At 44.7% G+C, this 15,300-nt stretch overlaps 1 protein-coding gene across 2 annotated transcripts in view; it reads right to left on the bottom strand.

Annotated features, from left to right (window-relative positions):
- TMTC1 (transmembrane O-mannosyltransferase targeting cadherins 1) overlaps nt 1–15,300 on the bottom strand; it is a 143,607-nt gene that overhangs the window by 31,157 nt on the left and 97,150 nt on the right. For both annotated transcript variants that reach the window (XM_050325442.1, XM_050325443.1), the window contains exon 11: nt 7,517–7,630. In XM_050325442.1, the coding sequence (XP_050181399.1) occupies nt 7,517–7,630 (114 nt within the window). The remainder of the gene's footprint in view (nt 1–7,516; nt 7,631–15,300) is intronic.

The following is a 15,300-nucleotide window of genomic DNA, read 5'->3' as shown; positions in this document are numbered from 1 at the left end:
AAGATGTCTGGGGGTTGCCTCAGACTTCGGTGTAAATCAGAGCAGCCCCACTCCAGCACTGCCCAAATTCCTCAAAGGAAAGCCTGGGGATAAGCAGAGTGCCTCAACCACTCCTGTGAAGCTTTCACAGAAAGTCTCAAGGTTATCCTCGACAGTCATTTGTAGGGAATCAACTTTTCAGCTAAGCCTTGCTAAGGACCAGAGAAATCATCTCTCATGACTTAGCACAACAATTATCAGTCCTACCTGGTGATTTTTCGAGCAAAGTTTTCATGAAGACAAGGAAAGCAGGCTAAGAAAAAAGGAATGGCTGTGGGAACGAGTAACTAATCCTTGGATTTGAAGTTATCATTAGCTAAAAGTGGAAGGTAAGACTTGAACACGTGCAAAATACAGCTGTGTTTCTCTCTGCATAGCCCACATAAAAATCAAAATAGATGCCTTGTCCTAATAAGAAAACAGCTTTTCATTAGGGAAGCATTCTCCATTCACCAGATTTTTTGTATCAGTTCCCAATATGTAAGTAGGCAGACTGATGATGCAGTGCCCAAGGAAGGCTATAGAGCCACTGTTCTCATAGCTGATGGGGGCTTTTCTCTAAGAAGATACGTTTGAAAAGCCAGCAAGTCTCTGAAGGGCAGTGTAGAAGGACCTGCACCCACAACAGACCTCACAGCGTAGGAATGGACCCTACCTGTAACTACCAGGGTCCAGGGCTGAGTTATAAACATCTGTCCATCTCAGCAGGCACATCCAGCTTCCATCACTGTCAGTGCAGTTACACTGTACACATACTGCCTCTGCATCAGGGCTCATGGTTGTACTTATACCAGTTCAGCTTTTGAGTAAATAAAGGCCTGTGCCTTGACTGACTGTTATTTGATCACTAAAAAGCAGAAAAACTGAGCAGAGGTGGAGCATACCCCAAACCAGGCAGGGATTAGCACTTTTATAGAAAACAGGTTCAATAACAAATTACACCGGCTGAAGTAATTTGGCCATCGCCCCATGCAATGTGTTGTAAAGGCCATTAAGCCTCAAATTATCAGGCAGCCTTTTCAGCCATCAATTACTATTAAATTATTCAACAATTCTGTCCAGCTTCAGGACAGCCACCATGCACCTACACAAGAGCACCAATTACCCCTTAAGCCGACTGTCACAGCGCGACTCAGAAGAACACCGCACAAAGATGCTTCCGACTGCTTGGACGTGACCTGCCTCGAGCCTGTAACATCCACCAACACAGGGTATTACGTGAGGTCTCCATGAAGATGTTGCATCAAATGCCTAACCAGAGGGCTTGCTCCAAGGGCCTGACCTAAGTAACATTAAGTGTCAGAAGGGCACTCAGGGTTTCAGAAGCAAACTGCAGCCCTGGCAGTCACAGCAAAGCAGCGCTGCACATTTTTTTACTCACTGTAAAAACAGGCTAACAAATGGTGCTGGTATTTTAATTCTTCCCAGAAATAAATCACAGATGGTATCCAAGGCCACCTGCAGTCCATGCTGAGAGGCATTTTCAAGGCACACACACAGACACACACACATAAAGGGCTGTAAGAACACAGGTTTTTTTACTGCATGGAGAGTGCAATTTAACTGAATTTAAACAACCTCAGATACTGTTGATTTAAGATATATAAAAACCCAGCAGGAAGGTATGTGGGAAAGCTTAGAAAGAAACCTGAGTCTCCCTTACAGCATTAAGGCTTTATTTCTTAAGTGGAGTGAGGAGAAAGAGCAGCCTCGCTTGTTCCTTTTCTACCCATTCCAGTGATGCCATGAACCAATTTTATTCCCTCAGTGAGGGATACAGATAAGCTACTCACACTGTTTTCTCCTCCCTTCTCCTCCATCTAGCCTATGTTTGAGTACCAAAGATACTTAACCATCATTTCATGATGCTTTTTGATGCCACAAACCAGCATTCCCAGTTTACATTGCTTTGAGCAATGCTCTAAGATACGTTATTTGCAAGCTCTGCAAGAGCCAGACCACACATGTTGTAGCCCCAGGTGTTTTCCTACGGGTTCCTCTGCCTCTTGGCCCACTCTCTCCCCTCTCTCAAGGCTGAGCAGCGGGAGAGCTCCTTGTGCTGCAAAGAAAGCCAGCCCAAGGGTTCCTACTCGCTATGCAAAGGCTCTCTTCTCTGGCAGACACCACGAGGGAGAACTAAGATTTCTGCATAGCATGCTGGTCCCCTTCCTGCTCTGTTTGGCCGGCAGTGTTTGGCAGGGAAAGCCTAAAAGGAGCTTGTGGCTATGAACTTGTTGGGGATGTGTACACATACCCAGGCACACTGCAGAAGTGTGTGCACTCTCAGGTACACACACCAGTGCATTTATGTACATAAACTCACAGTATTACACATACAGACACCTCCTGCAGGACTCTGTACTGTCAGGTATTACACTGATGATAAGGGTCAGGTCACACACTTGCCTGTGCCTCCCTTGGGAAAGAGCAGCACCCCAGAGAGCAGCCCTGCATTACCCCAACGTGCCTAAAGCTTGCAGGGCCAGCCTGAGTGTCTCTCTCCCTCTCTCCCGCCTCCAGCTTTACTGTCTGTGTATCTTTCTTCATGGTACTTTTGCTTTTTTAGTTCCCCAATCCCACTTGATTTCTGTGACTTTCATCAAGAAAAAAAATCAGTTAAGAAGAAACAATTCAGTTATGATTCAACCACTTGGTATTTGCCTTCACACAATGATAACTCTTTCTCCCCCACTATTAACCTAAACACAACACTCTATGGTCATGTTTTAATTAAGGGCAAATCTGAATGTTCAGAAGAGCAAATGTGAATTTTTAGGTGTTGACCTTTTTCCAGACACAGAAATGTAGCTTGGATAGCACAGAACTATTATTAGCATGTTTATTCATCCAACTCCTGCAAGAAACTCAGCAACCTCCATCGTCCCCACCTGCTGTTGCTCACATCGATCTGCCATCCATGGGAAGCACAGCCCTGGCAACAAACATGGAGAAGGATGGTAAGACAGAACTGCTTTGGGAATTAAAATGTTGAATGGGTGCAGTTGTAGGAGGGAAGGTGAATTATTTTCCCCCTCTCTATTGTTAAAAGGAGATTGATTTGATTGATAATGAATGTTTATCACATGGGTTTTAAGGCTCTGCTGTTTTTCTCTCTCTGCATGTGCGTTCCTGAGGAGAGATAAAACAATCTCAACAGTAACACCGAGGTTGGGGAGAAGCAGGACAAAAGCTTGGTTACTATCAACGACAGCAAAAATGTCTTCATTAGCACATCAGAGTTGTTCTTCCTATTTGCGTGAGGTTGCATGATCTTGTATTCCCATTCATAAATGGGAGAGTGGCAAGACAAGTTTTATTTCAGGTAAGATCATCACTGTTTGATCTCCAGGAGCAGAGGTTCCCTGAAATTCCTAACAGCAGCTGCAAACCTGCAGCAGAAGCAGCAGTAAGAATGTTGAGGGCAGCTTTCAGAGTAGCCATGGTCAATACACATCTCAGACAGAGTATTTCTGGCCTTTACTTACTGCAGGAAAAAAAACAACAACTATCTCCTGGGGTCACTACCTTATGTCAGGCAAACCAGTGAAGCAGTCTAATCCTGCACTGTGTTTTTCTTGTTTTACTGTAGGTAAGCTGAAAGGTTTATAACTCACTCTCCAATTGCAGAATGCCAGCTGTTCATCAGATCTGTTTTATGGGCAACTCCTCTTGCATCTCTGAAGGGCTCCCTTTTAGGAACTACATGTATAAGAGGAGCTTTTCCTAGGTACACAGAATTTTTCCTTTTCATTCTTCCTATCTCTAAATCAAATGTCATTCTCTATTTTTGCATTTCATTTCAGTTTTCATTTCCCCCACTCTTGGACAGCATAACTAGATTGCACTAATTACCTAAGTCTGGCTAGGTGAGGGTGTTGTGTCACTGGCCCCTGGGTTGGGGTGAGGAATGAGTTTTCTGATGGGCCACCTGCAATGGCATAAATGGGTGGTTGTTGGGACTGATTGCCAAGTTTGCCTTGGAAACCTGCCCTGCAGTTTCACTGTTAGGGAAAACACATGCTTCTTCTCCACCACTTCTCTGCCCTGAAGCTAACAGAGTTACACCAACATGTGCCAGCAGAGGATCCCACCTGCCTTTGAAAGCAGGAATGGGAGCAAGCAATTAAAGCACTGGGGATCAACTTTCCCAGGATTTAGTATCAATTGCCATTATTTCATCAGGTAGCCTGTGCCCACTTCAACATCTTTTCCCACAGATATAGCTACAAATTCACGGGAGCAATGGGTTGCTTTGCTTAACAGCCACATGGCAACCAGCACTCCTGGCAGAGCAGGAGTGCATGGAAGCGCATCCTTATGCTGGCAGAATGGTAATTGCGTTCGGTTCAGCAGCAGGGTACCCACTGACAAGATCACTTTTATTTAGCAAACAATAAACTCATTCACCAGAGATCAAGCAGACCTGCACTATAATTTGGCACAAGCTTTAGAAGCAAGCTGGAGCAGTAGATGAGCCATCACCCACGTGCCTCAGACGGAGCCAGTATGAGGCGATACTGCTCTCCCTTTCCTACCTCCCAGGAGCTCCCGGGCGGCAACAGCCCGTGTCCTTATCGACTCCATTTCCTCATTAATTCCGTTTTGATCTGCTCACTGAGCACTAGGCAGATATAATAGTTTTATCTTCTGTACTTCTGATGGTGCTGCCACTAGACTGTGAAGCCTCTCGAGTGGCTTGGGTTTTCTGTAACCTGGGGAGTATGTAACCACCTGGACTCGCTTGGAGAGCAGACACTCAGTGAGGGAGGAAATCATGGAAGCTTGTTGTGCAAATAGCTGCTGGTCTGCCTACTCCCTGATGAGGAAATTTACAGCATGGTAATTCAGCTTCCCTGGTCAAGCCAAAATATCCTAAATCATCAAAATCTGGTCAGGGTATTACAGCTACAATTTCCTGCTCTCTAACTATACAAATTGTTCTACAATCAGAGCAGCAATTGAAGAGCTGGTGCCTGTGAGGATGGATAAACAGGTTGGACATGACATCTGTTCTCTGTGATACCTGTCTAAGGTCTTCCACTATATCCATCATCATGCTGCCTGTCCCACACCCAGCACCTTCTCCAGCGCTTCAACACAGTGTAGGCACCCAGTGGAGGCTGCAAGGCTCACACACAACTTCAGGCATTTCAGACATGTCTGTCTGAGGGGAAAACATTGGAATGTAATTCTCAACAGGAGAACTCGCTACACTCTTTACTTACCAATTCTATTGCTTATTACACAGGCCCCAAATAATTTCCCTGCGACAGAGGTGAGAAGAAGGGGTCAGAAAAAGTAAAAGTGTAAGTGCAGAGATACAAGGTGATGGGAACAAGCAGTGCAGCTTCCCAGTGATGGAGCCAGCAGGGGACTCTAAACTCCTGGTCTGCACTATAGGGTAAGAAAGTGAACGTGCCAGGTGGAGGCAGAGCTTTGCTTATCAAAAGTGCCAACTAACCCTGAAATTACTAAAGCAAGTGAAGCACTAGTACTGGTGCCACTGAGACACTGAGCACCTAGGCAAAAGCACAGTTGGTTCTGTGTGGCTACAAACCCTGCCCAGGCTTCAGATGCTCTATAAACAATACCATCAACACAAACTGTGCTCTGTAATACAGTTGAGAAAATGTTTGCAACCAGTTCTCAAACCAGACTCTTTCATAATTGAAATACTGCAGAGCAGAAAACAGCATTATAATTACAATAAATGGGTGCTGCTGAGTTAGAGTAGATCAAAATCTTTTGTCGGCAAATCCCATTTACACAAGCAGAGGCAATGTTGGCAGGAGCAGCTACATTACTCTGTGTACTAGCACATTCATTACAGAGCTTGGATAAATTTTGTTAGTCTCTCTTTCTTTTTAACTTGAAATGGGCTTTTCTGGTATCTTGGAGAAAGGTGAACGACTAGCTAGAGGAAGGACTGGAGGACTGCAGAACCTCACATAACACTGAAAACACCAGCACCAGGTTAAGGGATGTTAAGGGAACATTCTATGGAAAAAAGGCTTTCAGTAATGGGATATTCAGTGTGGCATTGAAAGGTGTAAACAAATTCAATGACTGGAAGCTGGTGTTACACAAATCAGTCTAAAAATAAAGGAGGACATTTTCAACAGCCAAGGTAATTAACCTTCAGCACAGTTTATTGATGGTTGTGCTGGATTTTCCATTCCTGGAAACATTAAAAAAATAGGTTTTTTCTAAATGACTTCCTAAATGCCCAGCATGGTAAAACAGAACAGGATGCTGCTCAAAAAAGCTAAAAATCACCTTCACCCAGGTTCAAGCCCTGATCAGTGGCAATGAACTCCAGTCCTCCCAGCTTAACCTGGGTCGTTAAGGAGCCCTCAGAAAGCCTTTATCATAACCCTATCTTTTTGCCAAAAGACAAAACATACATGCAATTTCTGGAGTTTTCTGTCACACCATGTGTCAGGAAAGAACCTTTCCTGCACCTCCTGACGTGCCCTATTGGAGCTGTGCTTTGCCCTTGCTGTCCATTAGAGCCGCTCCTCACCTTGTCTGTCCTCCACAAATACGTTTCTACTCCTGAAAACATTATCTGCACACTATTTTACTTGCCACCACCCAATTCCCCAGAGGGACTGTCCCTTCTCCCAAGCCCCAAGGAGTAAAGTAGAGGGGTTTGGGGAACTGGGGTGACCTGTTTGGTGCAGTGAGTGCTGCCCGGGCAGCAGAGAGCAGCTGAGGCCCCAGCTGAGCTGCACCAACAGCACTGGCAGGAATGGGAAGAGTAGGGAAGCTGCTTGCAGGGACTGACCCCAACTGTGAGTGAAGGAAGGGTCCTTCAGAGATACCACAGGGTATGTCCCATACTACAAGCCCAGCCCTGGTCCTTGATTTACCATTCATCTATAGGCAAGGCAATTCATCCTCCTGCTTCAGCTTCCCCCTGTACAGAACCACAGCAATGATATTTGCCCTGTGACTGTATAGGAGCATTTTCAGGATCAATTAGTTTAGTGTTCATGCAAAGCTCTGTGGACAGAAGCCTCAGTACAAGTAGTGAGCACTATTATTGTTACTGCACTTCAGACGGCTACCACGCTGACATTTTCCAGGCATGCACCATTAACAATTTACTAAGATAAATGGCCCAGGAATCTGAAAATGCATTTAGGACAACTACCTCCTGCTTACCAGCATACCTTCAGCTGTGTAAATGACACCTCATTGCTCAATGTGTAGCTATGGTAACATTTCTATCTCATATATTGAAGTGCACACACACACACACACAGACACACACACACGTGGAGCTGGAAGGAAGCCAGGTTACCTCATTTAATTACACACAAACACCGAGCCAGAGAACCTTCCCAGGTTCTGAAAGTCCCCAGAGCTGAGGCTGAGGAGCAGGCAACGTGCCCCATGCCTGTCAGGACCGGGATGGGTTAACAGCAGGCTGCACCGCACAGCCAGAGCCCCAGCAGGCCCTCAAGGGACTTACTTGAGAGCGGTTTTGTAGTGGTAGATCGCCTCAATGTTACGGCCCTGGTCCTTCAGAAAATTGGCGTAGTTGTAGTGCACCTTGGCGTTGTGGGGCAGGGTCTTCACTCCTGAGCTGCGGAGAGGAAGAGAAGCAGCACAGTGTTAGCAGCCAGCTTACCCCACCCTCCCCTGGGCCCACCTTCTTCTCATGGTCCCTTTCTCTGAAAAGCTTGCTCGTAATTTGAGCACCTTGTCACCTCCTGTGCACTTCTGTCAACACAACTCATGTTATAACCCCAAGCTTGTCCCACGCACGGGTACACCGAGTGCCCCGGGCAGACATAAATACGTGGCAGCAATTCAACTTCTCCTGGCTGCTGTCACCACAGGCACTTCTAGCACCAACACTTCAACACTCCCTGTGGCCAGATGCTGTTGTATTTCAAAATCTGAATTATTAAACTGAAAGACCAAAAAAACACAACAAAACCAACAAACCAAAAAAAACCCTAATATTTAGAGGGAAAGCGTGTGGTACTTTCTAATAACAAGGTCCCTGCTAAAACTTGAGTGTCATGAAGCACCTTATGAAAATCTTGATTTAAACATGCCAGATGCAGATACCCAAAAAGAAGGTATCTTTTCCATATGCATCAGCCACTAGAGGGGATGCATGGCATACTCCAGTACAGAGCCAGCACGTATGCACTGCTTAGCACCGAGCACGGTATGGCCGGGAGGTGAGGGCTAAGGGCACTCTCACCCCTACGTGGCAAGTCCTAACACTCTGGCATTACAATACATCACCGAGGATATCTGGCTGCACAGCCACCCCCTCCCTCCCCTTCATCTCCCCTGCCACGTGTAGACTGAAACTCAACATTTGGAATTAATAATGAGAGCACAGAGACAAATGAAGAAGAGCAAGCATATGCTTATTTACTTAATTGAGAGCACAGAAAGCAAGGTACACCTTGCACAGCTAGAGGAAATACTGTTTCAAGGTTAAAGAGAGAAAGAAATCACAGGAGCACGTACACCATGGAAACATTTCCCCTGCAAGAATCCAGAGAAGTCAGTCCTCTGTTTAACGGGGGAATCCTTTCCAGCACATAAATGGGGGCTCTCTGAGGTAACAGGAAATAAGGATGAATAAATCTGTTCATGTAAAAGCAGACAAAAGAGGTGTTCCTTGCTCACAAGCAGATTCCTGCCAGCTGTTCGCTTTTCAACACTCAGCATCTCTAACCCTGCTACCTCAGGTAGGGAAAGCAAGGATTAGGAAATTCCCAAGTCTTGTTGCTTTGCCTTGTCTGTCTCTGCTGTTTAACTTCAGTGAGCATGGAAGTTCAATCACAGCGAGACAGGATCACACACAGCCCCTACAGTGGGTGCACACCTCTCCCATGGGAAGAATGCACCCAGAGCTGCAGAAACCCTTTGTCAGGGATTTCATTGTAAAACGGTGCTGAAGAATTGCAGTGGCAAATCCTTTTGGTTATCAGCAGCCAGTGGTATCAAGCATTTGCTAAGGCCTACTTGTAAGAGCTTCCAAAGCTTTGCCCACAGCTGCCTTACGGAGTTCCACCCATCACAGCCACAGTTCGTCTGCTGAAATTAAAAAAACACCTTGCATTTGGCTTCCTAATCGTCAGGTATTTCCAAATTACTTACTGGGAGCACTACAGGAATAAGACATTTTGTGACTAATCGCTGAATTAAATCAGTTAATTGATGCTATTCTTAAGAGAATGATTTTCTATATTAGTTTTCACAAAGATATACTGCACCAGCAGCAAGTAATGTGTGACTGCTATGGCTGTGTTAATTTCCACTGGCCTTGGGAGCTATTAACTACACACTTACAACCTCTGGGCATTACTGGAATATTAATTCTTATACAAAGAGGGTTTCATTACATCAGCGCCAGCATTATAGGCAGAGACACGGCACTCAAAACTGCTGCTCTCTCAGAGCTACATGAAATGAGTTGCTGGCTCTGCTACAGCCTCTGCTGAAACAGAGCAGACTGAGTGAACAGTGAGCAGTACATTGCATATGCACAAGCACTTCAGTTCTAATGAGATACGGTTTTAACAGTAAGATGCATATGTTTGAATATTTTAATTTTGGACTGTTTCCCTTTAAGTAGAATTTATTATTAATTCTGCTGGTCTCACTTATTAAAACATCACTAATAAAGCTTCTTTCATCTGCGTGCTTCTGCTGGTGGTGGGGGTGACACAGCAAAGGCAGAAGTGGGTTTGGGTTCTTAAGATGCTCTCTTCTGCATCACACTCCCTGACCTATTTATTCTCCTTGCACAGGCGGGGAGGGGGGTGTTTCATTTTGCAAATGCACATAGCAATGACTGAGGCTGCTTGGAGTCTCTGCACTGTGGGAGGTAGCAGCAAATACAGGACTGGACCCAGAGGGGAATTTTCAGGAGAGTTTAGGCAAACACTCCTGCTAACTGACTCTTGACCAGTTAAGAACACTGTTTGCTCATTGACAGAGGAAACAATAATGTCAATAGTGAAAGCCAAGCAGGAAAGGGTGGAGTATAAATAACAAAGTAGAACACAATGTTTTTTCCATTTCTGCTTCCCACAAGCCCCCAGTCTCTCACAATTTCAATATAATTTTCCAACGTGCTTTTCCAAACCCTCCTATTTCCCTGTTCCCCAGCTCAGCACACACATGCCCTTCTGAAAACCCATGGCACCGATCTGGCTCCAGCCAGAAGCAAGCCCACTGAGATGGGACATCACTTCTCCAGATGATTTCCTTCCCTTTTGACTTCTACGACAGCAGTAAGTGACATAAATGAAAAATAAACAATAGAGGCAAACCTTTTTACGTAACACTTCCTCTCCATGGAAAGGCAAAACCCTATTAGCTATAAATCAGAGAAATAAAATACCACTGATACTTTCCAACCACAAATACCAGCATTATCCAAATCCCACTTCAGTTCGGAAAAGTCTCCTGTGATCCCCTCTGATGTTTTCCTAAGTGCATGTTCTGCTCTTCAAAGTGACTGGGTGCAGGCAGAGGCTTCACTGATTTTCTGTGATTTCCATATGAAAAGTGCTCATTTTACAAGGAAATGAGGCCACTCCTGCCTCAGCAGGAGCCCTGGGAAACCGATGGGATCTCCTCTGCTTTAGGAATCATTATCATCAATAAAGGTTCTCTACAGCAAATTATTCTCTGGATGACACAAACAATCACTTTCCTTGGCCTCCTACCCTTGTATTGATTTCACAGATATCGATGTTGGGCCACATTAAACTGTTCTACGGAAGATGCCCAAAAAGCAACGGGACTTACTCTCCTCCGCTGAGTGAGCTTTCAGAACGAACAAAATAACACAGCAGTTTATGTCACATTCCAGGCTGGGGCAGTTTTTGTAAGTTATTGAAGTCACCAGACATGGCTTGGGAAGGAGAACTGGTGACTAAGAAAGAGTCACTTTTATACAGTTCCTTTGCTGGTTACAAGCGAGCCTGGTGTGTTTCCAGGCTCTGTCACAAACGTGGGCAGTGCTTGCAGATGCTTTCCAGGAGCAACAGGAAACATGGCAGCTTGACAAACCTTGAAAAGGTCAGTATAGCGGACACAGAGGTCAGCCCACAGCCCTCACCTCCCTTTCCCTGGCTTTAGACATTAACACTGACCGCAGTTGGAGTCTGTGGAGACTGACCTTCTGGCCTGTGCATTCACTCAATAGGGTAGTTCCTTAAATAATTAACAAATAATTCCTCTCTGCCCACCTGCCAATACAGTAAGACAAACTGCTTGGGGCTTCTGGAGATGCCTTAGAATAATATGCCTCAAATACTTAGATCTCTGTATATTTAGCCACTTTTTTTACTTGTGGTCTATTTGCTTCTTATTTAGCCCTTGTATATCTGCTTATGCACCTGGAGATGCACCATTTCCTCAGAGAGCAGCATCCTTCCCTACACTGCTGCTTTCAGCCAGGACCTGGCAGGATTTCTGTATCCAGAAAACTTGGTCTCTGGGCTGGAGACTGAGAGTGCTGCCACACAATGTCAAATCAGGGCAAGTCTTGGGAAGGGGACAGAGTGGGGTACAAGCACAAAACTAGTAACACACTGAGTACAAAAACATCTCCTGGGCCAGCATAGGAAAAGTGTATTTGACAGAACAGGCCTCAGCAAAGGGAATCAAGACAGATTGACCCTGAAGGAACACATCCAAGCAAATGGAGGAATGAAAAGCAGAGGTGAAGGAAAAAAACTAAGTGGAGGGAAGAAGCAGTAATTAATTACAACAGCAACAGCAAGAGGAATGAAGAACCAGGAAAATGAGTAAAGATTCTCTCAGTACATATTTCTTAAAAAAAAATAACTTCAACACATAGAGACTACCTAGTAGGTTGATTTATGTCTCCTTTCCCACATCTATAGATTTGCTCTGTTTTGTTATTATTTTCCCTCAGACCTCTTTTACTGTTCCTTATCTCCTCTTCCTGTTCTGTCCATTTAAATCTGCTGCTGTTTCATGTGCCTCCACCCTCTTCTCCCTTCTCTACTCATCTATATACAGCATCCTCCTTCTACCCCAAAGAGGAGATCTCTCATTCCTGGGATGACATCATCTTCTTGCTACACTATTCTTCTTCTGGATTTCCTTCCCATCAACAAGAAGGGTCCTACCACAATACAGACTTGGAGAGATGTGTAACACCTATCAAAAAAGATCTTAAAAGGACAACAAAAAGACCAATAAGGGTAAACAGCACAGTAAATAAAGCTTTTAGAAATGAGAAAGGAGAAACACCGTTTTAAATGTGAACACAGCTAAAGAATGAAAAAGGAAAAGAGCATAAACGTCAGCCAGTTAACACAAACCATAATTAGGCAGACCAAAAGAGATTTAAAGAAAAACTTGCTAAAGCCATCAAAGCTAATAATGGAATACATAAGATAGAGGAAACCTGCCAAAGATCCCCTAAGGCAAATAGATGATGGAGGTCTAAAAGTAGTGCTCGAAGAAGAAAAGACCACAGCAGAAAAACTAAATGGATTCTCTGCATTATTGCTCACTACAGGGAAACTGAAGGAGGTTGCCACACAGGAGCCTTTCCTCACAGGAGCAAGATAGAAGCACTGTCTCTAACTGAGGTTGCAGTAAAAGAGGCTTTTAAACAAATCAACACCAAGAACAGTTATAAATCCATTGGGCCTGGCAGTATGCATCCAAAGGAAATCAAGCATGGAGCTACTAGCTGCGGTAGGTAGCCTATAATTTAAACAAGACTGGCACTAGAGGAAAGGAAGGTGACGAACACGATATCATTTGGCTCCAGGGAAGGGATTCTTGGGAGAAAACAGACCAGCAAGGCTGATTTCCACTCCAGGTCATTTGGGAAAAACCATAATAAAGCCTAGTTTTAACAAACTTGTGGGTAACTATAGTCCAATAGGGAATAATTAGCCTTGTGTATTACAGAAAGAAATTTGTTGGGCAGATCTGTTGTTCTTTGATAGATTCAAGAGGTACATGGTACTGAAACTATGGAAAGCTTTTATGAATTTTTAAATATAGCCCAAGTCAATCAAAATCACAAACATCAACATTGTCCATTTAGATGTTCAAAGAGGGGTTTTTTTATAAAATCCCTCACTGAAGACTTCCAATTTCTTCAAGGCATCATGGAGTAGGAGGGAAGGTCCTCTCATGAATCAATACCTAATTGGAAGACAGCAAGGAAAGAGGATGAGAACAGTTTTCACAACTGGAGAAGACTGCAAGCAGGGCTCCCCAGAGACAAATGACGGCGTCTCAGCTGCTTCCCATGTTCGCAAAGGATCTTGAAAAGGGAGCAAATAGCGAGGCGGCACGTTTGCTGGTGACACCAATATGAATCACACTGCAGGAATTAAAGCTAACTGCACTTTGTCACAGAAGGATCCCACAGTACTGAAGGCTGGGCAAATGAAATGCAATTCTGGTATAGACACAAGGAGCAGTGAATGTGTACACAGGCTGATGTCTATAAATCAAATGTTTCCAATCACAATAGGTGTCTTGGGGGTTTGTATGGACAGTGTTGTGAAATTATCACCCACTGCTTAGGAGAGGTCACAAAAGGCAAGTAGAAGGTCAGGAATTAGTAGGAGAAGAGAACACAAACAAGAAAGCATTCCCACGTTTCTGTGCTGCACGTATCTCTTGAAAGGAGATTCTGGTCTTCTCGAAAGGATGGATCAGAGTTTGAAAGTATCCAGTGAAGACTGACAAGAGGGATCAGAAATGCACAGCTTCCACGTGAGGAGAGTTCAAACCCAGCAGATTCTAGTATGAAAAGGAGACAGCCTTGGGTGAGGAGTGGGGGCTGAAGGCATGGAAGTGCCTTTATCCTAAGTGACAAGCTGATAGTTACTCACCACTCATTCAGAGTACACACCAGAACCAGGGGACAACAAACCAGATAATCAGGCGGAAGGCTCACAGCACACAAAAGGGAAATCTTAGTGTGTACACTGTGTAATTTAACGACAGAGCCCAGAGCACAGGATGCTATAGAAGCCAAAACTAAAAATAGATTTGAAAAAGCAGTCAGAGACATTATGGAAGAAAAGTCCATCAGTGCCTGTTAAAAGCAAAAATAGCAAGTAACTCCTGACTCAGGAAGTCTTTAAACTGCAGATTACTGCAAGCTGGGAAAGAACTGGAGAGAGGCATCATTGTTGCTGGCCCTGTTCTTACATTGCTTTTCTCGGCAGCTGCTGCTGATTGCTCTCAGGGGCAAGCCACAATACGAGGTGACCCAGCAGGAACACACCTAGAATTTCGTTGTCTTCTCAAAAGACCAGGGCAGATCTCTCTCCTGCAAGTGTCCCCAAAAGACCTGAGCTGAAGAGTGAGCCAGCTCAACCCAAGCCACTGGGCTACTCCAAATCCCTCCCTTGAGGCAAGGTGTGTTAGCTCCAGCTCAGTGCTGCACTGAAGCGCTGGCATGGCTTTGGAATTTGAGCTGGCTGTGGATGGTCACCCTGCTTTGAATGGAAGTAGGAAGGACAGAAATCCATTTGTGCCCAACTAAGCAGACAAAATCTTACCCTTGTCTTCTACGACAGAGCCACTGGCCCCCTATATCATCCCAAGAGTGCTCCTTAGCAGGAGGAAATGTCCTCCTGCCATCTGCTCCAGTTTGACCTCATTGTTCCTAAACACGGGTGACCACAACTCTATGCAACACAGAATACCATATGACGCCTGCAAGTCAGCACATGGAACCGTCATATTCCCACCTCCCTTTCAGGAAGAGGGTTGTCCAACTTGGAAATCATCCTACTTTCCTCCAAGCAGCCATTGTTAGCCGGAAGGTTTGGACTGGAGGTGCGTCTCACGTGGATTGCTGCGTGAGCCCAGGCCAGTCACCATGGCTGCTGTTTGAACAGCAAACAGTGTCTCAGGGAGACAGGCACTGAATCATGGCAGAGGGAAGAAACCTCTATTCCAGATTTTTTTAAAAAAAGTCCCGCTTACAGAGCTCCAATGACTTCAGTAGTATTTCCTGAAGACCAAAGGTTACACATTAAAAAAATTTCATGCGTTCAGTGCTGCATAAATTAAACTTTGCTCTGGCCAATAAGTTAGAAAATAAAGCTAAGCAACCCATGTGCAGATCACCTGTGTTTCTGCAATTACTTCACAATTAGACAACTGCTGAAAGCAGCTGGAGGCAAATGCAATACATTTTCCAGCAAAACACAAAATGAAACAGTCTGTTTCAGTGCAAGAAAATACATAAATGAGGTTGTAAAG

Source organism: Myiozetetes cayanensis, unplaced genomic scaffold, assembly GCF_022539395.1.
Source record: "Myiozetetes cayanensis isolate MyiCay16 unplaced genomic scaffold, myiCay2020 scf3, whole genome shotgun sequence".
Taxonomy (NCBI): Eukaryota; Metazoa; Chordata; class Aves; order Passeriformes; family Tyrannidae; genus Myiozetetes; species Myiozetetes cayanensis.
The sequence above is the reverse complement of the archived record's forward strand: the minus strand, read 5'-3'. Positions and strand labels throughout refer to the sequence as shown.